Source organism: Danio rerio, chromosome 19 (genome assembly GCF_052040795.2).
Source record: "Danio rerio strain M-AB ecotype USA chromosome 19, GRCz13ab, whole genome shotgun sequence".
NCBI classification, from domain to species: domain Eukaryota; kingdom Metazoa; phylum Chordata; class Actinopteri; order Cypriniformes; family Danionidae; genus Danio; species Danio rerio.
The window spans coordinates 24,007,236-24,031,688 of record NC_141039.2 but is presented as its reverse complement, the minus strand read 5'-3'; the positions used below and the strand labels follow the sequence as shown (position 1 = coordinate 24,031,688).

General features: G+C 35.6%; 1 protein-coding gene and 1 long non-coding RNA gene across 5 annotated transcripts; both read right to left on the bottom strand.

Annotated features, from left to right (window-relative positions):
• Positions 1–549: 549 nt before the first annotated feature.
• On the bottom strand, positions 550–3,383 carry LOC137488508 (uncharacterized). Of its 2 annotated transcripts, none has more exons than XR_015516760.1 (5): positions 3,303–3,383; positions 2,469–2,585; positions 2,334–2,375; positions 1,883–2,013; positions 550–1,542 (listed from the first exon to the last, which is right to left on the bottom strand). It is a non-coding gene; the product is annotated as an uncharacterized LOC137488508 (long non-coding RNA). The 2 variants fall into 2 exon arrangements; XR_015516759.1 differs by having other exon boundaries at positions 1,927–2,013.
• Positions 3,384–14,007: 10,624 nt separating this feature from the next.
• On the bottom strand, positions 14,008–23,008 carry galr1a (galanin receptor 1a). Of its 3 annotated transcripts, none has more exons than XR_015516744.1 (4): positions 21,674–23,008; positions 20,441–20,506; positions 18,641–19,756; positions 14,008–14,467 (listed from the first exon to the last, which is right to left on the bottom strand). XR_015516744.1 is itself a non-coding variant. In XM_087295741.1 (3 exons), the coding sequence occupies exons 1-3, from the start codon at positions 22,331–22,333 to the stop codon at positions 19,439–19,441; spliced, it is 1,044 nt and encodes a 347-aa protein (XP_087151867.1). In that variant the 5' UTR covers positions 22,334–23,008; the 3' UTR covers positions 18,461–19,438. The 3 variants fall into 3 exon arrangements, 1 of the variants encoding a protein (XP_087151867.1); XR_015516745.1 differs by having other exon boundaries at positions 14,009–14,201; positions 18,620–19,756; XM_087295741.1 differs by lacking the exon at positions 14,008–14,467 and having other exon boundaries at positions 18,461–19,756.
• Between the last annotated feature and the right edge of the window lie 1,445 nt (positions 23,009–24,453).

The following is a 24,453-nucleotide window of genomic DNA, read 5'->3' as shown; positions in this document are numbered from 1 at the left end:
TTACAGTGTCCTCTGACCCACTGATGTTTTGTACATGCTTTTATGCTTCATGCGGGTGTATTTTAATCTAAGCCTAAAATCCAAAAGCTGTTACTTAACTTTATGTAGTGAATATGGAATTTATACAGATGCCATTTATGTTTTATACAAAAATTGTAAAGTAATTGTCTGAAGTTAGGATAAAAGAACAGATTTTCATAAATCACCAATCGAAATAAATGTGTAAATGCAAATTGGCATAAAATACCTAAAATTGTCCTATAGCAATATGTTCATGCTGTACACTGTTAGACATTTCAAAGGGTTTTTACAGTAACTTACTGGCAACACTGTTGCCAGTAAGTTACTGTATTTTAGATTTACAGTATACAACTGTAAATCCGTTTACAGTATGTTACCGTAGTGTCTGAAAATGGTTAACTACTGTAAAAACCTAAGTTAACAGTTAGCTACTGTAAACCTTTTAATTTTGTCCTAAATATTTTATAATATAATTTTATTAATATTATTTTAATACTATAGACCTAAAAAAGACACAATTACAAAATATTAACAAAATAAACACTCTTTATTTAAAACATTGGAGATGCTTAAAACAAGCTTAAAAATGTGTAAAAACATTACATTTCAATCATTCAAAATATTTTATTTTAAGAAAAAAAAACATTGAAAATGACAAAGCACATTAACATACATGTACAAAACTAATTTAAGTGTCTGACCTGTATATTGTTGAGAAAAAAAAAAAACAATTGTACTAAGTACTACTGACATTAAACCAGACACAATTACAAAATATTCCATTCTTTAAAACATTAATAATGCTTAAAGCATTTAAGGAAAATGTGTGAAAATTACATTAAGCATTAAAATCAACAGATTAAAAATAAATAAATTACACAAAGCACTAGAACATACATGTACAATAAAAATTTAAACTTCTGAATTGCATATTGTTGGAAAAATAAATATTTGTAACTATTAGCCGACTCAGAAACAACCCAACTTTAAAATATTACTAGTTCTGGTGTCAAATGCTCAACAAGGTCTGAATTCACATGTTCAAATGCAATTCATCTTTATTTCTATTGCACTTTTACAATGTTGATCAATGATGTCAAAGCAGCTTAACATAGAAGTTCTTGTAAATTGAAGCTGCTCCAGTTTTCAGAATTGAAGCAGTAAATGTCACTGCTGAAAGTCCAAACACTGAAGAGCAAATCCACCGATCCACCAATCGTAGCCAAGTGATCCAGTGGCGACAGTGGCATGGAACAAACTTCACCAACTGACGAAAGTGTAGAATAAAATCCCTTGAGAGATACCAGGCTCAGTTGGGCACGACCAGTTCTCCTCTAGCCAAACTTGTGCAAGGCCGCAGTCTAGGCACCAGAGGCTTGAAAGTTCACCAGTGGGTGGTCAGGCTGGCCCATTGGATCAATGCGGAAACTCATTGATCACGTGTGTCTTTTAGGATTCACTCCTCCATGACCACCACAGCATCTGGTCAGGATTTGGCCCAGTCCAGGATTATGAAGAACTCTGGATAAGGACAAACAGACTAACATAAGCATAGAAGAAGCTTGTTTAAAAAAAATAAATCATATACTGGTTAGTTATTTTGAAGCATGGCAGCTAGGTTGGGGTAGTTTTCAGCTGGTACTGAGCAACTGGCTCCTGCTCATAACCTGCTCACTACCATGTTTAAAAGATAACTAACCAGAATGTCCTGTTTATTTTTTTCCCTAACAAGGTTTTACAAAAACATTGTAGCATTTGTGATGGGTTGATTCACTGCAGGACAGATTAGACTATTTGTTTTATGTATTCCTAATAAACTAAAACTGACTGAATACTGATAAAACTATTGAGAGTGTCTCACCTAATCCAAGTTCTCAGTTAGCTGGTGAAAGAAGGATAACTCACTGTTGTTCATGGTTGTCATTCTCTTCACTACTTCTCCTGCTATCTTCTGGCTCACTTTGGTTGTTGCTGTGCATTTTGTTTCATCCTCTGGAATTATTTATACAAAAAATTGTATTATTTTATTTATTACAAAATATTTAGGCAACATGAAATGGGGAAAAAGACATTTAATACATAGACAAATGCATGTATCCCAATACTAATTATTGTATTTTGAAATGTCTGACCCATGACAGACCTCAATCTGCTCAAAAATATTATAAACAAAGATGAAAAAAAAACCTACTAAATGGTTTAATAAAAAAGGGAAAAGATTTTTTTATTTAGCTAGCAACTAAACATGTGACACATTTTGTATTAAAAGTAACGTTAATATATTGAGAAACAAATAGATGTACAGTACTTACTGTTGTATGAGGTCCAGTTTGCACAGGCAGGCTCCCAGTATTCTATATTGAGACCATAAAAAAGCCAAAAATACAGATAAGAATACCATGCTACAATCCACAACCTCCACACAACTTTTTTTTTTATTTGTTTACCTTGGTTGCTTACTGGTCTTGCTTATTTTTTAAGCATAAGGCTGTGCTGATCAAGATGTTCCTCTGAAATGCTGTTTGTTTCTTCAGACAAAACCTGCTGCTGTGCCAGTGCCATATCTAAACAGAAAAAAATATAATGGTAACAATTATGTTAAACCAAATGTCAAGAGTTGTGATAAAAAAATAATTAGCAAACAATAAATAGCAAAAAGGTGGTTATTAGCATAATGCATAGAGGTAAAATTGGTTTTATATTAGCAGATTCAGACTTCCCCCTTAATAATTTAATTTCATAAAAGTATTATTTGCAAACTCTAAATAGCGAAATCATTTTAGCAGCTAATGACTATCAAAGTACAACATGCTCACGGTCAAATAAACAGTGTTAATGTTGATTTCAAGTCATACTGGCATGCTAATTCTGATCGAATATTCAAAGTAACATGGTAAACAGTATAGAGTCTTTTAAATGAACGAATGTGCGAATATAAAACCAACTTTACCTCTATGCATATTGTAACGTTATAGATTTACGTTAACGTTCTTATAGGTTACGTCGCGATGTTATTTTCTCAAGCTAACGTTATAAGTTACTCTAAACCAGAGAAAAATAAGTTCACAACATCTAATATATATAGTATAAATCAATATAAGTTAAACGTTGCACGTTAAAATGAGTTTGAGTCCAATTCAGTATGAACTTAGCTCAGTTTAGCTAACAGTTAACATTACCATTTTAAGATCGCTTCAGCCAATGTTGCCGAGCAAACAAATGCTAATAGAGGTGCTCAAATCAATGTCGAGTGTTGTCAGCACAGACAGACGCGCTTTTACCTGGATTATTTGTTGGTCTTTCATTCATATTCTTCTGGGGGAAAACACTCTCTGCCGGACCGTTGTCTCGTGCTAAGTGTCCTCCAAAACTGTCTGCATACCTCTGGTTCCCTCCTAAACCAAAACCCGCTGCAACACCGGTTCCTATGTAAATAAATAAAAAGATATGACGAGAACAATGGCTAATAGTCATAAACAGTCTTATTTAAAGTAATAGTAGTGTTAATGTAATAAATTAAATAAAGGTAACATCTTAATATATGATATATTTCTCAAATGGGCGAAATAACGCCAAGCCAGAGAAAATAATAATAGCCAACTTTATACTTTACTTTGTTCTATTCTCGTCCACAAAACATTCTGTAAAATGAAACACTGCCTCAGCTTACCAGAGTAAAGTTTGTTAAATCCAGCATGTTCTTCAGGCACACTAATAAATTGTCCTCCAGAATTGCTCCAGGGTCCTCTGGCAAAATGTGGTGGAGAGTAGTCGAATCGCCGCAAGGTGGCGTTGAAGCAGTTGTGGAAAATACAGTATAATACACGAATTTTTACAAATACAGTACATCGCTGTATATGTTGTTCGACGTCACACTAAATTCCCATAATGCAACGGTAAATACAGTTATTTACCGTAAAAGGAATTTGCAGTATTACACTGGGTGAAATACAGTAAATAACTGTGTAATTTACAGAAATGTCTAACAGTGTACATCATGCTTTACATCATGATTTACTGAAATTTTAAGCAGCCTAAACTGGAATTAAAAAGTAGATTTGTCTCATTTTAAATAAATACTAAAACTGAAAATTTACTTTAATTATAAGTAAATAAATGTTCAACAATATCCTCAGAATTTTTACTATGGTGCATTTTTCCCCCTCTATATATATATATATATATATATATATATATATATATATATATATATATATATATATATATATATATATAGTTAACATTAGTTAATGAAAATACAGTAGTTCATTGTTAGTTCATGTTAACTCATGGTGCATTAACTAATGTTAACAAGCATGGACTTGGATGTTAATAATGCATTAGTAAATGTTCAATTATGATTAATAAATGCTGTACAAGTGTTGTTCATGATTAGTTCATGTTAGTAAATGCATTAACCAATGAACCTTATTGTAAAGTGTTACCCAAAATTTAAAGTCATAATTGTTTTTATTAATATCTACAGAAACTAAGTTGTATTTTTTCATAATTTTACATTAATAAATATTGTAATTCCACATACATTAAAGGGCATCTGTGGAAGCTGTTGGAAGCTGTTTGGACAAAACTGTGTTGGTATAGTGTGTACACAGTCATAACAGGGTGGAATAAACACAGCACGTCTCTTTTTAAATACTTTCTGGTGTTAAAATATGATCCAAATCCCAATAATTTTAAGGCCCACCACAACATGACGTAGGAGCGCTGTTTCCATGCCCACCAAATTGATTGACAGCTGCATATTAACATGTCTACATAATGACACGTATAAACATGTCCACAAGACAGAATTTGCAACGAAACTGGGATTAAAAGATCTGTTCCAGATCTCTGTGATCAGCTGCACCTTAAGAAATGAGCTTTACAAGTTTTAACGTTTGTAAAACAGAGAATCGGGTCCGTAGCCAGCCTGGTGAAATGAGTGGTTCTTTTTTCTCAAAATGTAGTCCTTTTTGCAGTTATTTGCCTATTTTTGATGAGATTTAAATACTGCATTTTAAGCACAATTTATTTAGCTGAATTGAATTGTTGCTTCACTTCACATTACTTCACTTTATGATGTACCAAATATTTCCTAAAGATTTAGAATAAAGAAATGAAAAAATAATTAAAATACAAACAATTATACCATATATCATTAGGAAAAAAATGAAGCTATTGAAGTTTTTAATTAGAAATTGTAGCCTATTGTCATTTATTAGGCAAAAAACAAACTGGCCAGCATGTTCAATTTTCCTCAGTCAGAATTTTCATTTCAATACAAAATAATGAAAGGATTTAGAATAAAAGTAACCTGTAAAATTATTTCTCAATTTAAAAACAATACAGTGGCAAAAACAAGGCTTCTTATACATAAGATTTTGTGTTTTCTTGCACAGCTGGATGTTGGACAAATATTTGTTAGCATTGGCCAAAACTAATTATTTGAAGTCACACCAAAACAGTATACCAGACATAGGATTCCGCTTGGTCTTACAGCTTTTTTCGATGGGTTATTTTCACTATTTATGATGGAACAGCAGTCAAAATAGGACAAATGAGCTCATCATGGGATAATTCTGGACCATTGTCAGTGAGGGATGGGTCTTCCGAACCAAAGATTGCAACGGTGGTAGCTTATTTGCATTTAAAGGCACAGGCTACAAAAGCAGCTACACTTTGCTCTGAGTCCAAATTGGTCATTTTCTGTATTGTTTAATAGCTAATCTGATAGGTACTTTGTGCAGAAACTAATAGACACAGATAAATAATTTTTTTAATTCCCAAGTTCTGCTGGTTGACGCAATTTTCCCTGCCAATCTTTAACCAATTGTAATTGTTTGTTTTGGTTCAATTTGGATTTTTTCAATTCTGAATCTATAAAATGTGAATATGGGTAGTATGAATGACATTCAGCACTCTACATCCACCAGTGTTGTCATTATAGGAAGTTCTACCAATGTCAGCTGCGTCACCTCACTTCCATTGAAAAATCCTTTTCCATGGCCTCATGGGATAGTAAAGTGTCCATCAATTGCACACTTCAGAATCTCAGTGGAAGTAGAAGGTCATCCTGGTACTCTACGCCTATTTTTATTTATTAATTTTTTTTTGTATTTTCAAGATTGCGCTTTCTACTCTGCTCACATTTTTTTTTCACAAACGATACTGCAGGAAAGTGTGGGATTTTTTTTTTACTGATTAATATTAACATGTAAATCCATTCACAATTATATGTTTTATCATAACAGAAAACACTGTGCCTCTTCAAAGATCTATTAAGCAGACCTACTAAAATATCTGTTACATTTTAATCCACAGATGCATGCATTTAGTCCAAAAAGAGGGTAATAAAACATTAAGTAGTTCTATTTTTTTAATGAAAGTTTTTACCAACAATTAATCATCTAATTATACAGATGATAGATTTTTTATGGATATATATATATATATATATATATATATATATATATATATATATATATATATATATATATATATATATATATATATATATATATATATATTAACTGAAAAAAAAAAAAAAACAACTGTAATTTTAAGGTTTAAACCATAGCCGTTAAATTACAAAAATGTACTGTGCAATAATGGTAATTCAATTCAGTAATTCAGACTCTGTTATTTATTCTATTTTTTTTTTTTTTACAGTAAATTTCTGTTTTTTGATGGCTGTTACTTTACTTTTTTTTTTTCCGGCACTCCAGCTGGTGTACATAAACTGTTAAATTACGGATTTTTTACAGTTTATATATATCCATAAAAAATACATCATCTGTATAATATATATATATGTATGTATGTATGTATGTATCTATGCATGCATGTATGTATGTATATATATATATATATGTCATGGTCGGGTGAGGGGAAAAGGAGCGAGGACTCAATTGCAACAAATAAGGGTTTTATTAATAATAAAGTAAAAACAAAAAGGCAAAACAAACAATGACGAGGGGGAAAACTAATAAAACAAATATAAACGAACAAACAAACTTTACTGGACTGGCAGGACAAGACACGGCTGGACACAACAAGACAGGAAACTATCGACGACGAACTGGCAAAGGACTGAAAACATGAGGGGGGTTATAAAGCAAAAAGTAAATTGACACACAGGTGAACATGACAAACTAATAATGAGTAAACAAGGAGGGTGGGACTAGACAATAGACGGCCGAGCGCATGACACAGAGAGACAATACAAGCCATGCGCTCACATAACACAACACTGAAGCACACGACAAAAGCACGTGACCACAATGTAAACACCGAGCCACGTGCTTTGACAAAAGACGCAAGACACGAGCACATGATGAATGAAAACACTCACCGTGCACTCACACACGCAGCGTGCATGCTTCATCCCAGCGCCGACCAAAACCGAAACCAACAAGACTGAGACGCTGGGAATGAAACACCACGCTGCTGACAGACGAACACAAACACGAGTACAAGAGCGCACGCGTCTGAGGGACGCAGTACGCGCGCACGGCCGCGTCAAGCAGGAGTGCGCACACTCTGCGACACCCACGACGGCGCGCGCGCACACAGAGACAGAAACAGGACCAGACATGGGTAGTGTCCGAGCTCTGCCACCAAAACAAGAATTTACAAGACCAGAGTGGCAGAACCCTGACACTAGCCCCCCACCTGGCGTCCCTAAAGGGAACATCCAACAAGGTACAAGACAGACAAGAAACACCACAAGACAACAAAACAGGCAACATCAACAAACACAAGACAGGCAGGTGAACAGGCAAGACGACATGAAGGGGGGAAGGGAGGGGAGCCAAGCCAGACCCAACAAGACAAACAAGGGAAGGATGGGAGGGCAAGACCAGGGAGGATCAGGAGGGACAGTCCAGGGTGGGTTCTGCAGGTCGGGGGCTCCGGCAGGGAACCAGGGTGGAGCCGGAGGGTCCGTCCAGGGTGGAGGGAGAGAACACCAGGGAGGAGCAGGAGGGACGACCCAGGGAGAGTCTATCAGGGGAGACAAGGCAGGAGGTCGGTGGGGAGCCGGCTGGGCTAGAAGCGGCAGGGCTGGAGACCAGAGGGGTGCCGGCAGGGCTGGAGACCAGAGGGGAGCCGGCAGGGCTGGAGGCCAGAGGGGAGCCGGCAGGGCTGGAGGCCAGAGGGGAACCGGCAGGGCTGGAGAGCAGAGGGGAACCGGCAGGGCAAGGCGTCTGGGAGGTGCCGGCAGGGCAAGGCGTCTGGGAGGCGCCGGCAGGGCAAGGCGTCTGGGAGGCGCCGGCAGGGCAAGGAGCCGGGTTGTGGCCGGCTGGGCAAGACGTCTGGGTGGCGCCGGCAGGGCAAGACGTCTGGGTGGCGCCGGCAGGGCAAGACGTCTGGGTGGCGCCGGCAAGGCAAGGAGCTGGGCTGGTGCCGGCAGGGCTAGACGTCTGGTTGATGCCGGCAGGGCAAGACGTCTGGGTGGCACCGGCAGGGCAAGGAGCCGGGCTGGGGCCGGCTGGGCAAGATGTCTGGGTGGCGCCGGCAGGGCAGGGAGCCGGGCTGGGGCCGGCTGGGCAAGACGTCTGGGTGTCGCCAGCTGGGCAAGACGTCTGGGTGTCGCCGGCAGGGCAAGGAGCTGGGCTGGTGCCGGCAGGGCTAGACGTCTGGTTGATGCCGGCAGGGCAAGGAGCCGGGCTGGGGCCGGCAGGGCAAGACGTCTGGGTGGTGCCGGCAGGGCAAGGAGCCGGACTGGGACCGGCACTGAGCTGCGCTCAGGGGCTGGAGCCGACACTGGAGGGCGCTCAGGGGCTGGAGCCGACACTGGAGGGCGCTCAGGGGCTGGAGCCGACACTGGAGAGCGCTCAGGGGCTGGAGCCGACACTGGAGGGCGCTCAGGGGCTGGAGCCGACACTGGAGGGCGCTCAGGGGCTGGAGCCGACACTGGAGGGCGCTCAGGGGCTGGATCCGACACTGGAGGGCGCTCAGGGGCTGGAGCCGACACTGGAGGGCGCTCAGGGGCTGGAGCCGACACTTGAGGGCGCTCAGGGGCTGGAGCCATCTTGGCTGAAGAGGCCTTCCTCTTCAATCTCCGCTTCTGGGTGCGGGTTAACCCTTGGGGGGAGGACATGGACTGGGAGGTGGTGCTGGTGGTGGTGAGAGGGCTCCCTTCCCCCTCCAGGATCTCCCTCTCCTTCCTCAGGCAGGTGTATTCAACCACCTCCCAATAAGTCCATTCCTTTAAATCACCCAGCTCCTCCCAATCAAGAGGCTCATCCAATCCTGCCAGGAAGAGATGGATGAGGGTCTTCTCATTGAATCCAAGCCCCAACACTGCCTCAAGGAGGCCTTCAGCGTACACACCAAATGGACGACTGTTCTGGTGACATTCCTGCAGTCTCCTGGCAAGGGATTGATCCTGGAGCTTCTTGTGGGAGAGAGCTGGGCGAAGAAATAAACCCATAGTTGCTGAGTTCTCTAATGGCCAGTTCGTACTGTCATGGTCGGGTGAGGGGAAAAGGAGCGAGGACTCAATTGCAACAAATAAGGGTTTTATTAATAATAAAGTAAAAACAAAACGGCAAAACAAACAACCCCGAGGGGGAAAACACTAATAAAACAAATAAACGAACAAACAAACTTGACTGGACTGGCAGGACTGGCAGGACAAGACAGGGCTGGACACAACAAGACAGGAAACTATAACGACGACAAACTGGCAAAGGACTGAAAACATGAGGGGGGTTATAAAGCAAAAAGTAAATTGACACACAGGTGAACATGACAAACTAATAATGAGTAAACAAGGAGGGTGGGACTAGACAATAGACGGCCGAGCGCATGACACAGAGAGACAATACAAGCCATGCGCTCACATAACACAACACTGAAGCACACGACAAAAGCACGTGACCACAATGTAAACACCGAGCCACGTGCTTTGACAAAAGACGCAAGACACGAGCACACGATGAATGAAAACACTCACCGTGCGCTCACACACGCAGCGTGCATGCTTCATCCCAGCGCCGACCAAAACCGAAACCAACAAGACTGAGACGCTGGGAATGAAACACCACGCTGCTGACAGACAAACACAAACACGAGTACAAGAGCGCACGCGTCTGAGGGACGCAGAACGCGCGCACGGCCGCGTCAAGCAGGAGCGCGCACACTCTGCGTACACCCACAACGGCGCGCGCGCACACAGAGACAGAAACAGGACCAGACATGGGTAGTGTCCGAGCTCTGCCACTAAAACAAGAATTTACAAGACCAGAGTGGCAGAACCCTGACATATATATATATATATATATATATATATATATATATATATATATATATATATATATATATATATATATATATACAGTATATATATATATATATATATATATATATATATATATATATATATATATATATATATATATATATATATATATATATATATATACAGTATATATATATATATATATATATATATATATATATATATATATATATATATATACATACATACATACACACATTTGGTTTAAACCTTAAAATTACAGTTGTTGTTTTTTTTCAGTTTATATATATATATATATATATATATATATATATATATATATATATATATATATATATATATATATATATATATTTTTTTTTTTTTTTTTTTTTTTTTTCAAGGCTTAACCAGGTTAATTGGGTTAACTAGGTAGATTAGGGTAATTGGGCAAGTTATTGTATAATGATGGTTTGTTCTGTAGACTATCGGAAAAAAATAGCTCAAAGGGGCTTATAAATTTTTCCTTAAAATGGCTTCTAAAAAATTACAACTGCTTTTAGTGTAGCAGAAATAAAACAAATAAGACTCTCTTTAGAAGAAAAAAAAAATTATCAGACATACTGTGAAAATTTCCTTGCTCTGGTAAACATCATTTAGAAAATATTGAAATAAGAAAAAAAAAATCAAAGGAGGGCTAATAATTCTGACTTCAACTGTATATATATACATATATATATATATATATATATATATATATATATATATATATATATATATATATATATATATATATATATACATGCAATATCTATATATTACCTTATAATACCTTATAAGAGTGCACATAACAGTTGTAAGTATTGCATACCAGACGTGCACATTCGAGTGTTATTTATCATGAAACTATTCAGATATAAGAACAGTGTCCTGAGTCATACCTGGGCACCATGGACAGGCGCCAGTGTGTGTACCAAGCTATGCATCCGGTGTGCGACCCCCTTTAGTAGCCCACCAGTGACGATATACAGACATATCGCACTGCTACGAGTTCAACAGTTCAACTGCATAATCGTATATATAAAAAAAGAAACTAAACAATGAGAGTCTAAAAATGCTTTTGTATGAGGAACTACTTTCTTCTGCCAATCATTCACATCTGCAGCTGACAGTCAGAACAGTAGAAACCATTGCTGATTCAAACGTCACATTAGAGCTGGTATGTGAATGATTCTCTATTGTAATGTCTAAAATGATGACAAAACGTGATTTTGCTCATGTTTTAAGATTATATGGCTAAAAATGCCACTAGTCTAAAGTCATTTCCCAGTATTTCTCTGTTGCAATTGGGAGATCACAATAATTAACCCAGAAAAAGCCAAATCAATCACTACCAGATTAGTGTTGTGTTTGCGATGAGGAAAAATGTTTAACACATGCGGACATTTCTTCTGTCTTTTTACTGAACTAGTCTGCAGTAATGAAACCAGGAGACTCATTAGAAACAAACAAATGGCCAACCAAAAAGTAATTCAGGGTTATTCAAAGAGTGGCCAACACAAAATAAACATATTCCTGATATGCGAGTCCCGTCTCACACTCAATACACTACAATTACTATGGTATAAATACAGCACTACAACCTACAAAAGAGAGAGATCGACTTAGAATGTCACTCTTCAATTTTAAAATGCTTTGATCAGCTGTAAAATACATTTCAATAATTTGAAAATGCGTCCAATATTTTCTCCTCTAAGGGCTTATTATGCGATTTCTGTGTCCATCTTATAGATGGACAACATCAACCGTCTTTGCTCTGCTAAATGACAGACTGGATGCCGACAGGCTGAATTTATAAATATTTAAAATAGGCACTGTCCTTAAAAAATAATCTGCATAGATGCAATCTAAACAGCTACATTCTTGCCTAAAAAGCCCTAAAAGTACACTATGTTGTCCAACAGCTGCAATATTTGTCAAACTTTTGTGAGTTTTTTTTTTTTACTGCTGTCACTCTATGAGGGTGGAGTAATACACAACAATCTAACAATTGTTGAAGCTTTTATTATATTAATAACAAAAATAAGTATATATTAGGCCATATAAAAAAGTGAGGTTCAGAGTAAACCATTACCAACCAAACCATTTAATTACCTGTAAACTGCAAAATGATTATAAAGTTTGCAACCTACAAGGGCTCATTAGTAAACAAAAGTACAACAAAAAAATCTCCCAAAACAGTTTATTTTTTCTGTTGAACTTAAATATATATGTATAGTTTTCAAAATTTTTTATCTTGTTTTTTTTTTTTTTTGCATTCATAGACGTTTGGGTTAATTGGTTATTAAACTTTATTTTATTTTACTATAGGTTTGTTATTTAAACCTAACCTAAGATTAATAAATGTATTGTCTTGTTTAATAAATGTTTACTTGTTAACAAACTGAGCCTTACAGAAAGTGTTAAGCAGTAATCCTATAAATACTCAGTACAGTCTCGATCAATGTACTGGGCACGTTATAGATCATTTAAAATAATTAATCAAGGTTATTAAAACTGCCCATTATTGTACATGATCATAATTGCAAAACTTGTAATATTGAATTTCAGCATGTCAAGACAAATTTTTCTGAACTGCAGTGGTCCAATATTGGAAAGAAGCTTCCAGAAGTAAATGTTTTTGTGGATCACAGTGACCCATCACACACGCACACACACACACACGCACACGCCCACACACACACACACACACACATACACACACACACACACACACACACACACACACACACACACACACACACACATACACACACACACACACACACACACACACACACACACACACACACACACACACACACACACACACAAACAGAGACCAATGATGGAGAATTAGAACTCGTGCTTCTGACTCTAAAGCCAGAGACTGCAGGACTCACTCACACACAGCATGTGTCTCCATGACGACCAAAAGCAGGATACTTTTGAGACAGAAACTCTTTTTTTTTTTTGTAACATGAACTTTACTACACGTCATGAATACACATGATAATAAAATACATATATATATATATGCATCAATTTGCCTGTAATGTTAGATGCTAATAATCCTTGTTCCTTACTCATCTAAATTCATGAAGGTGCTGCCTTGTATGACCTTCTTATTTTCCATTATCAGTAATTCAGGTGCATTTGCACAAAGGTAATCTTGTCAGGTCTCTTGTTGAAGTGTGGAGCTAAACATAGCCTCTTTTCGTGACCCTGGGACAGTGTAGTGTCTTATAATTGGATTTAAAAAAAAAACATTTTTATTGTGCTCTTAATGCACCGCATTTAACTTGAGCTTCTGTGTTTCCATTATTGTTAAGGACACTTATGAATTTTAATCCTAACATAAAGTCCCTTCAATAAACTACAAGTGGTTGGTTCATGGTATAAGGCATATTATGCGATGGAAGGGGATTTACTAGAATGACTGTGGCATTACCAGGTATATCTGACAACAACGCAAGTTTCATAAACATGTGAAGCTTTTATAGGATGCATGATGCATGTAAAATGTACTGTACATAAACTTGTGATATACAAAATATGGAATATTTTCAAGATAACAATCTTTAAATTTGTATTTAATACACTGTAAAAAAAATCAGGGTTCCACACAATTCTTTCATATGGTCTCAAAACAAGTCGTTTAAGTTAACTTAATCTTTTTTTTTTTTTTTTTTTTTTTTTTTTTTACAAATTTAGGTGGATTGAACATAAAACAGTTAAGCTTTCTTAAATTAAAACTTTTTTTATTGTGTTAACTCATTTTTAAGTAAGTAATGCCGCAAAAGTCATTATTTGCACACACTTCAAATGTTATCACAATTGAATGGGCATTTTAGTGGTCATCAGCTGATAGATACAGGCCAGTAGGGGCCTTCTGCATCTGCAGGCTCAAAAGGCTGTTATCATCTATCCACATGGTTAATACTAATAAGACTCCAGATCCAGATCTGTTTTAACATTACTGTGGTGGTTGGGTTTAAGGTTGGGGTAGACGTTAATAAAATACAATTAATGGGAAATGTAGTAATTAATACAAATAATTCTTGTTAACTTCTGTCTGCAGTCGTATGTGATCTATAACTGATTACCACGTGGATGATAACATAATAAGCTGTCTGAGCCTACTAGTATTGGAGCAGAAGGCCCCTACTTGCTCATATCTATCAGCTGATAACCACTGATAATGCCCATTCAATCGCGTGATAACATTCAAATCGGCTGTATTTTGAGTGTATACAGTTCAAGTCAGAATTATTAGCCCCCCTAAATTATTATCCCCATTGTTTATTTTTCCACAGTTTCTGTTAAACGGAGAGAAGATTTTGTTTCAACACATTTCTAAATCTAATAGTTTTAATAACTAAACACTAACAACTGAATTATTTGATCTTTGCCATGATGACAGTAAATAATATTTGATTAGATATTTTTAAGACATTTCTATACAGCTTAAAGTGACATTTAAAGGCTTAACTAGATTAACTAGGCAGGTTAGGGTAATTAGGCAAGTTATTGTATAACGATGGATAATTCTGTAGACTGTTAAAATATATATATATAGCTTAAAGGGGCTAATAATTTTTATCTTAAAATTGTGTTTAAAAAAAAATAAAACTGGTTTTATTCTTGCCAAAATAAAACAAATAAGACTTTCACCAAAAGAAAAAAATATTATCAGACATACTGTGAAAATTTCCTTGCTGTTAAACATCATTTGGGAAATATTTAAAACAGAAAAAAAAATAATAATAAATCAAAGGGGGTCTAATAATTCTGACTTAAACTCTATATTAAAAATAAAAATGTTTATAATGTTGCATATAACATAAAATAGGCCAGAATATTAATATAAAACTATTAATTGATTATTTAATGTGTGATATGGTACATTATGTGCAAAATATGTAAATATGTAACATTTCCAAGACTTAACACTTTACAATAATCTGTGTCTGTGACAATTTACAATAAGATTATATGAGTTAATAGTCATTAATGTATTTAATAACATGAACATACAATGAACAATAACTTTATTACAGTATTTCATCATCTTTTTGAAAATAAAGTAAATTTTTAGTTCATTAAGTAATGTTAATAAGCATGTAAAGACATTACTTAATGCTGCATTAGTAAATGCTGAACTAAGCTGTATTAGTATTGTTCATGATTAGTCATTAGTATAAGCCATGAGTATTGTTTATTCATTCATTCATTTTCTTTGCGGCTTAGTCCCTTTAAGTCATGAGGGGTCACCACAGTGGAATGAACTCCTAACTTATCAAGCATATGTTTTACACAGCGTATGACCTATCTATCAGCAGCAACCCAGTACTGGGGAACATCCATACACACTCATTCACACACATACACTACAGCCAATTTAGTTTATTCAATTCACCTATGCCGCATGTCTTTGGACTGTAGGGGAAATTGGAGCACCTGGAGGAAACCCACATGAACACGGGGAGAACATGCAAACTCCTCACAGAAATGCCAACTGGCCCAGCCTGGACCCGAACCAGTGACCTTCTTGCTGTTAGGCGACAGTGCTAACCACTGAGCCACCGTTTTGCCGAGTAATGTATTAGTTATGAATATTGTTCATGATTAGTCATGTTAGTAAATACATTAAAAGAGAAGTGTTTGGTTCTTGCTGCTGGATGCTTGGCAACAGAAACAGCCAATCAGAAATTAAGCAGTGAGGAGTACATCATGTCACAAAACAAAATGTGTTGTAAATATCAGGAGTAACATGAAGTTCTTCAAACTTAAGACATTTCCAAAAACTGCTGCCTGCTTTTCATCCAATCAGCAACAATGACACCACAAATATGCAAATAAGAATTTTAACCCAGGGTTAAGGAATGTACAGTATGAAACATCTGTTAGTTGCAACATTGGCTCATTCTGAAAACGTAGCCCTATGTACATTTCTGGAGATTGCGAATTATGTAGCCAGAAGTACGAATGGCTGCATTTCATCTTTAAAACAAATACTACGGGGCGGTATGACACCATTCTTTTTCTCGCTTACCGGCTGACCACTTACCTCCATATGAACGGCTTTTCCGCTGTTACTAGTTTGGTTGGTATAGCTCAACATGTGGGTCGGCAGACTTGAGACCGTTCCAAAAATCAGGTAAAACAACAACAAAATCTAAAAAATAAAATAAACAATTAAACAACAGAGTGAGAATGTGGTAAAATCTGAAAATTTGGTAAAAATCAGGCGACTTATTTTTCCCTCTCAAGAAATGTATATAGGGGTGCGTAAACAGAATGAGCCTGAAACGTGATTACAAATACCCATGAATTCCATTTATTTGGGGTTTAAGATGGCCCAGAGTTATCGATTTCAAGTGTGAAAAGTCCTAAAAAGTAAATACAGAATTTTAAGATGCGTTTTATGTCTTTTAAAATTCTGGATATTATTATTATTATTAAAAAAAAAGGAGTCCATTATAAAACCCCTGAACTATCAATATATACTACTTGAAATTATTAGCCCTCCTGCATATATATTTTCCCCTTTAACGGAGAGAAGATTTTTTTCAAGACTTTATCTTCGTACGATGACAGTATACAATATTTTGCTAGATATTTTTCAAGATATAATCAGTTTAAAATGCAATTTAAAGGCTTAAAAAGATTAGTTAGGCAAGTTAAAGCAATTAGGCAAATCATTGAATAACGATAGTTTGTTTTGTAGACAACAGAAAAAAAAACATATATAGCTTAAGGGGGCTAATAATATTGACCTTAAAAACGGTTTTAGAAAGATTTAAAACTGAGTTAAACTAAAAAGCTGAATTTAAACAAATAAGACTTTCTTCAGAAGAAAAAAAATTTAACTGAAAAATTCCTGTATGTAAAACATAATTTGGGAAATATTTGAAGCGTTAATAATTTTGACAAACTATTGGTGGATATAACTCTGAAGAATAATAAATTACTATTAGATGAGAAACTAATAAACCAGCCGACTTGATTATTATCACTCCATTGAATGGCTATTATCAGTGGTCATCAGCCGATAGATATGGGCCAGTAGGGGCCTTCTGTGTTTACTAGTAGGCTCAGAAGCCTGTTATCATCCATCCACATGATAAACTACCTATAGATTACAACTGGCTGTGGCTGGAAGTTAACAAGAATTATTTATATTGTTTAATAAATGTCCCATTGACTGTATTTTTTTTAACATCTATCCCTAAGCCAACTCTAAACCCAATCGTCACATAAATGTAAAACAGATCTGGATCTGGAGTCTTATTAGTATAGCTGATTAAGAATGAGGAACGCCCATTCAATCGAGTGATAATATTCAAAGCGGGTGCAGTGAAACATGGTAACCCAGGATTCTATTTACTTGGGGTTTAGGATGACCCTGAGTTAAAGTAAATGTAGAATTGATTTACTTAAAATTATGTTTAAATTTTTGTTCCTTTAAGATGTGTTTGAAGCGTTATGTGCATTTCTTTTAAAATTATGGATATAATTGTCATTTTTTTAAAGGAATAAAAGATAGAACCCCTAAACTATCAGTATATACAGTTAGAATCAGAATTATTATTCCCTCCCCCCCCCTCTATATATTGTATATATTTTTGCCAATGTCTCTTTAACACAGATAAAAAAAAAAAAAAAAAAAAAAAAAAAAAAAAAAAAAAAATATATATATATATATATATATATATATATATATATATATATATATATATATATATATATATATATAATTAAATACATTTTTAAGACATTTTTAAACTTTATAGTTTTGAAAACTCATTTCTTCATCTCAAAATCTTAATTTTTTGCCATGTTGGCAGTACATAATATTCTACAAAATATTTTTTAGGATAGTATTCCATTTAAGATGCAATTTAAAGGCTTAACTAGATTAATTAGGCATAAATTATATATATATATATATATATATATATATATATATATATATATATATATATATATATATATATATATATATATATATATATATATATATATATATATATATATATAACTTATTTATTCTAGTTGAAAAAATAATATTATCGGAATACTGTAAAAAAATCCCTGCTCTATTAAAAGTAATTTTTAAAACAAAATATTTGAAAAAGGAAAAAAAAAAAACACAGAAGGGGTTAATCATTTTGATAAACTATTTATGGATATCACTTAATAATAATATACCGGTATTGGCTGAGAAACTAATAAGCCAGTTGATTTGAAAGTTATCACTCGATTGAATGGATGTTATCAGTGGTTATCTGGGCCAGTAGGGGCCTTCTGCACCAACTAGTAGGCTCAGATGGCTGTTATCATCCATCCACATTAAAAAGCTATAGATAACATATGGCTGCACCTGGAATTTAACGAGAATTATTTATATTATTTATTACATTTCCCATTAATTGTATTTTGTTAATGTCTACCCCTTCCCCAACCCTAAACCCGACCATCACAGTAATGTAAAAACAGATCTGTATCTGGAGTCTTCTCTATTAGTATAGCTGATTAACCATGTGGATGGATGACAGTAGGCACAGAAGGCCCCTGCAAGCCAATATCTATCAGCTGATAAAAACTTTTAACGCACATTCAATCAAGTGACAGCATTCGAAACGGGTGAATAAACACACACAACAGCACAAATTGTAAATAGATTACTTAAAACAACGTATATAAACAAAATGTTCCAATTATAATTTAATAATACAGCATTTTTCTATTATAACATGGCTCAAGATTGATTATATTTCCTGTTTTCCCTGAAGCAAAAAAAAAAAAAAAAACATACCCCATAAACTCACTCTTACTCCCACACTTTTTTTGATTGCACATATTTACAGGCCATACATCACTACAGCTTCACAGCAAGTACCAAGTAAGGTCTCGATTGCGCTCTGAGAAAATGCATCATCAAGACTGAAGCACACAGCAAATGCTCTTTTTATGATGACAAAAGCCCTTAAAAGTCAACCGCCCAATCCTTCAAGATCATACCAATTAAAACATAACCATGTTTATCATTTAAAGTATAATTTTACATGGAACTACCCCTTTGCCTTCTACTGAAGACTTAAAGCCATCGAGAATTATAGTGTATATGGATTACACAGTGGTGCAGTTGGTGGATGGTGCTGCCTCTGTCTTGCTCTTCATTTCTCTGGCTTCATTTGTAGGGCACTCAGAAGCCACCTGACAGCGAAACACCTGCTTATAGGCCTGCCTGAAGTTCTCTGATAGGAACGCATAAATAACTGGATTAACAGACGAGTTGCTGTAAGCCAGACAATGAGCCGCCACGCGAAGCACAAATGATGCCTGGTTCAGGGGAAAGGAGCCAAACTCAACCCACAGGTGCACCACGTGATGAGGCAGCCAGGACAGGCAGAACACCACCACCACCACCAGAACAGTCTGAGCTGTCTAAAAAAGAGAGGGAGGAACAAGTTTTTACTGATCTCTTTTGGTTATTAACAACATTATATATGGATCAACAATTAATATTAAAATGTAAATATACAGCAGCGAAAATAAGTATTAAACATGTCTTGTATTTTCCAGGGAATATTTTTTTCTAAAGGAGCTGTTGGCATGGAATTGAACAAGATTTTGGTAAAAACCCAAATAATATAAACATAAAAATAAAACAAAATAAAAAAATCTGATAAATTATTTACATTTTGTAACAATGAAATGTCCACTCTGGTTTCATCTTCATCATCCTGGTAATGTAGATGTTGGATTGAAGGGCAGAGGGTTGCTGAAAAACTACTGAGGGATTTCTGCTGCTGTCAGGGCTTTTACTTCCATTCTACTTCTCCCTTTCTTCATGCATTCAATACTTTTTCATTTAATTTTATTACGCATAACTTAATTTGTCAACTAAATAGGTTTGTTTTCTTTGCATGTATGGATTTATTTGCTTGTTACCATTATCCAGGGAACAATTTAAGTCAACAGCAGCTTTAGAGATATGATTTCTGAGAAAAATGTTGACTAAATCACTAAAGTTTGTTCAATGCTTATTTTCCCAGCTGTATATAAATATATAACAAAATAAATTTGTAATTAAACATATCTGAAACAAATACATTTAACTTTTCTTACCTTCTTTTTTGAGGCCTCTGACTTTTTGGAGACGTTTCTTAACTTTTTATGTAAATGATTGAGGACCTGAGAACAAATAGGCACATAATGGTTTGAAATAAAAATGAAATGGGGCAAAGGTTTCTTAATATTCACATTATAATTTGTGATGCAGAAATGAACTATTTTCTGTAAAATGTGTGTGAGACTTCTGGTTTATTAGGGCTGCAATAAAAAAATAAAGGTGTAATAAATTGTAAAACTCTTCATACTAGAAATCAATTTGCGTTTATGACAATATATTATAATATTGTAAAAAGGCATATATATATTTTTTTTGCAATATCAGGCAATAAAATGAGCTGCTTTGTGTTAACATAAATGAAAGGAGTGACACCAGAAGTCTTGTATACAAAATGGATACGCCCACTCTTATGTTAAAAATAAGGTAGATACTGCTAGCCTACAATTATTTGCACACAATTCTATCTCTCTCCCTCTCTCTCTCTCTCTCCCTCTCGTTTAAGAAAAAGTATTGCATTTTTCATATAAAATGTTAAAAGTGTACATAAAAAAGTGATTTTGTTTTTTTAAATAACAATAGATCAAAATAGTTTAAACTATAATTGTATTATTATGATGATTATGATTATTATTATTATTATTATTATTATTATTATTATTTTTTTTTTATTAATTTATTTTTCTTTGGCTTAGTCCCTTTATTCATCAGGGGTCGCCACAGTGGAATTAACCCCAACTTATCTAGAAAAAGGTTTTACACAGCAAATTCCTTTCAGCTGCAAGCTGGGAAACTCTATTATTATTATTATTATTATTGTTATTATTATTATTAATTTATTTTTAATAATACATATTCATATGAGTTAAAATATTAATGCAGGATTACATTTTGTTGCTATGTGATAAAGGCATCAAATAAACAGGACCTAGAAGACATTTTGTTCAGGTCAAATAAAACAGTGGAATAAAATGAACATAAAACATAACTTAACAGATTCTTGAAACTTTTATCGAAAGAAAATCCTATAAAATATAATGTAAATATGTAAACAAGTACAAAGATTATTTTTAGGAGCTCGGCAAAAAAGGATTCCTGCTTCTCAATTAGCCTACTTAAGCATCTTTTTTTTTCCAGTGACTTGTTTAATAGACTATAAACTATCCATATTTTGCATGAATAAGGATCAAAACTTTACATTATCGAGCTACAATTAAAGGCAATCCACCAACCTTGGCATAACAGAAAGAAATCAGAATCAGCGGCAGCACATATCCAAAAACAAAAGTGCAGACCACATAGATTTTTCTCCTGTCGTGATCTGGCCACACTTCCCAGCAAAACGTGCTGTTGTCCTCACTTTCCACGATGCCCTGATAGTAGGCGACCGGAGTGGCCATGGCGAAAGAGAGCACCCATATGACCAGCACCCCGATCAGCGCATGCCTCGCAACTCGAATGGACGAAGACTTTCTGCAATGCACTATGGCGATGTACCTGTCCACCGACATGGCTGATAAGGTGAAGATGCTTACGAGCATGGACACGGTGAAAAAGTAATGGATGAACTTGCAAATAAAGGCGCCCAAGATCCATGTGGGCAACATGTAGACTGTGGACTGAAAAGGGATGCAGAAGAGCAGGTAGGACAGATCTGCCACGCTGAGGTTGAGGATGAAGATGTTGGTGGTGCTTCGTTGCTGTCCGGGTTTGCGTTGAGCCAGAACGGTGATCACCAGAGAGTTTCCAAGGACGCCAAGAGTAAATATGAGTCCGAAAATCAGAAGCGTGACTAAGTTGTCTGTGCCGATGCCAAATAGGTTTTTTTCAGGTGCTTCTAAGTCTATGTTGCTTCTAGGTCTGTCCAAATCACTGTTGTTTTGGGTGCCCATCTTCAGCGTGAGCTTATTTTGATGCTTCGTCGTGAAAAGGAAGTCTTCTGCAGTTAATTTCCTTGGGTTATTGATTTTTCAGAGGAGGCTGAAAATCCTGTAAAGTTTACTGGAGTCCAGCAGCAGCAGCATCAGCAACGGGGTTTAAGTAGAATGTGCTCATTTACGCGCATCACAAAATTAATATTCTTTTCATACTTTTTTCATGTTAACCTGTTAAAGTTTATGATGATATCGATAATCCTTTTGATTTCTCGTACTGACAGCGCTCACAGATTCATGTTTTCATCAGCAGGTGCTCTTCGTGCGTTTTGAGCGCGCGCTAGGTGGAGAAGAACTGTTCTGCCTCTGCAATAAAATATTGCCTGTGCGCACGTCACCGAGACACCAATTCCCCAGCCTTACTCACCCATCCTCTTACATGGACATGGGAAAAGCACATCTTTCATTTTTAGCGGCCCCTCTCCTTTTGTTTATCACTTATTACTTTCCATTAGACCCCTTTTGAGTATTATGCATTTACAGGTCAGAAGGGGTCAAGTTTAGTTATTTAGAATTACAATATTGTTGGCACTAATTTGTATATATATATATATATATATATATATATATATATATATATAAACATGTTCAACCAAATGTTTTTCATAAAAAAAAATAAAACAAAAATGCGGTAGTGATGATGATTTAAAAGCATGTTTAATTTTTGTATATAAATTATTTGTTTTGTGAATCACACAAATTATTTTAATGAATCACAAAAGTTTGTAATAAAGCACACTAAATGTATAGTAGTGATCAAAAGAGGTCTTGTTTACTATTAATATTTTCTAAAAGGCATTTGTTTGTATAAAATCATTTTAAAAATGTATAATTAAAGTAAATGTAAACATCTAGAATCTGTCTAGAATGACTAGTAGAAAATTCTGTCTTATGTGTTTAGTGAAACATATGCCCCAAAATGGATATTTAGCTCTACCCACTCCCATGGAGAGGGTGCTTGTGCACTATTTTATTATGTTTTTATGTATAAACTGTATAAATAATTAAGCAGTGTGTTCTCATTTAAAATTCCGAAAGGAAAAAGTACGTTTAAATAGCTTGACAGTGCGTATTTCCCAGAAACTAAAGATGAACTTTGGACGTTTATTATTATTATTATTATTATTATTATTATTATTATTATTATTATTATTATTATTAACGCACGTAATACACAGAGTTGACATTTAAACAATACTTTACTTTGATTCATGTAGATCTGCAGTGACAGGATAACTAGTTGTTCTTAATCCGGTCCACTTGGACATTTTGCATGTCATACTTACCTGATTTAGAGTATTGGCTTAATATTAATAATAATTTATAATTCATTACATTTATAAATCACTTATATGAACACTCAAATCACTTTATAGATTTGCAATCCAGGCTCATTCTGAAAACATACCTCTATATACATTTCTGGAGAGCGGCAAATGTGTCCCATAATGTAAATTTTTTTATTTATTTATTTATTTTTTTTTTGCAGTTTTTGTTTTCACAAATCTACCAGAGGCTGCTGTCGACTGACTGACTGACTGACTGACTGACTGACTAAGTGTTTTCAAAAGCAAAGATTGACCCGCCCACCCACTTCCCTAAACTCAACCAACAGTTTTAAAAAGCAGTCCAGACAAAGAAAATCCTCATCTTATTAACACATTTTCAGATTTTACCACATTCTCACCCTGATATTTACTTGTTTATTTAATTTTGGATTCTGTTTTTGTCTTATCTGCTTTCTGGAACCATTCTTCACTGGACTCAAACCCTGTCATCTTGGTCAACTCCTCTCTGTATCTCAAGTAAGCCAACGTACATGGTGAGCTAACTGGACAAACTAGTAACAGTGGGAAAGCTGTCCATACAGAATTAAGAGGTCAGCTGGTAAGCGCAAAAAAGAATGGCGTCATACCACCACATAGTGTTCATTTTAAAAACAAAATGCAGCCATACGTAGATCAGAATGAGCCTATGTTGCAGATTTGGGTTGATTTGATTCATCCTCCACCACCAGTGTCCATCATTTACCTGGATATCATGATGCCAGCCATTTCCCACCAGACTGCATAGCATCA

Bases quoted from the DNA above. Each gene is read 5' to 3' on its own strand.
- galr1a (XM_087295741.1), bottom strand. From the start codon at position 22,333: ATGGGCACCCAAAACAACAGTGATTTGGACAGACCTAGAAGCAACATA. The intron at 20,507-21,673 runs GTTGGTGGATTG...ATTTGTTCTCAG, and splicing joins TTTCTTTCTGTTATGCCAAG to GTCCTCAATCATTTACATAA. The intron at 19,757-20,440 runs GTAAGAAAAGTT...TCTCTTTTTTAG, and splicing joins CAGAGGCCTCAAAAAAGAAG to ACAGCTCAGACTGTTCTGGT.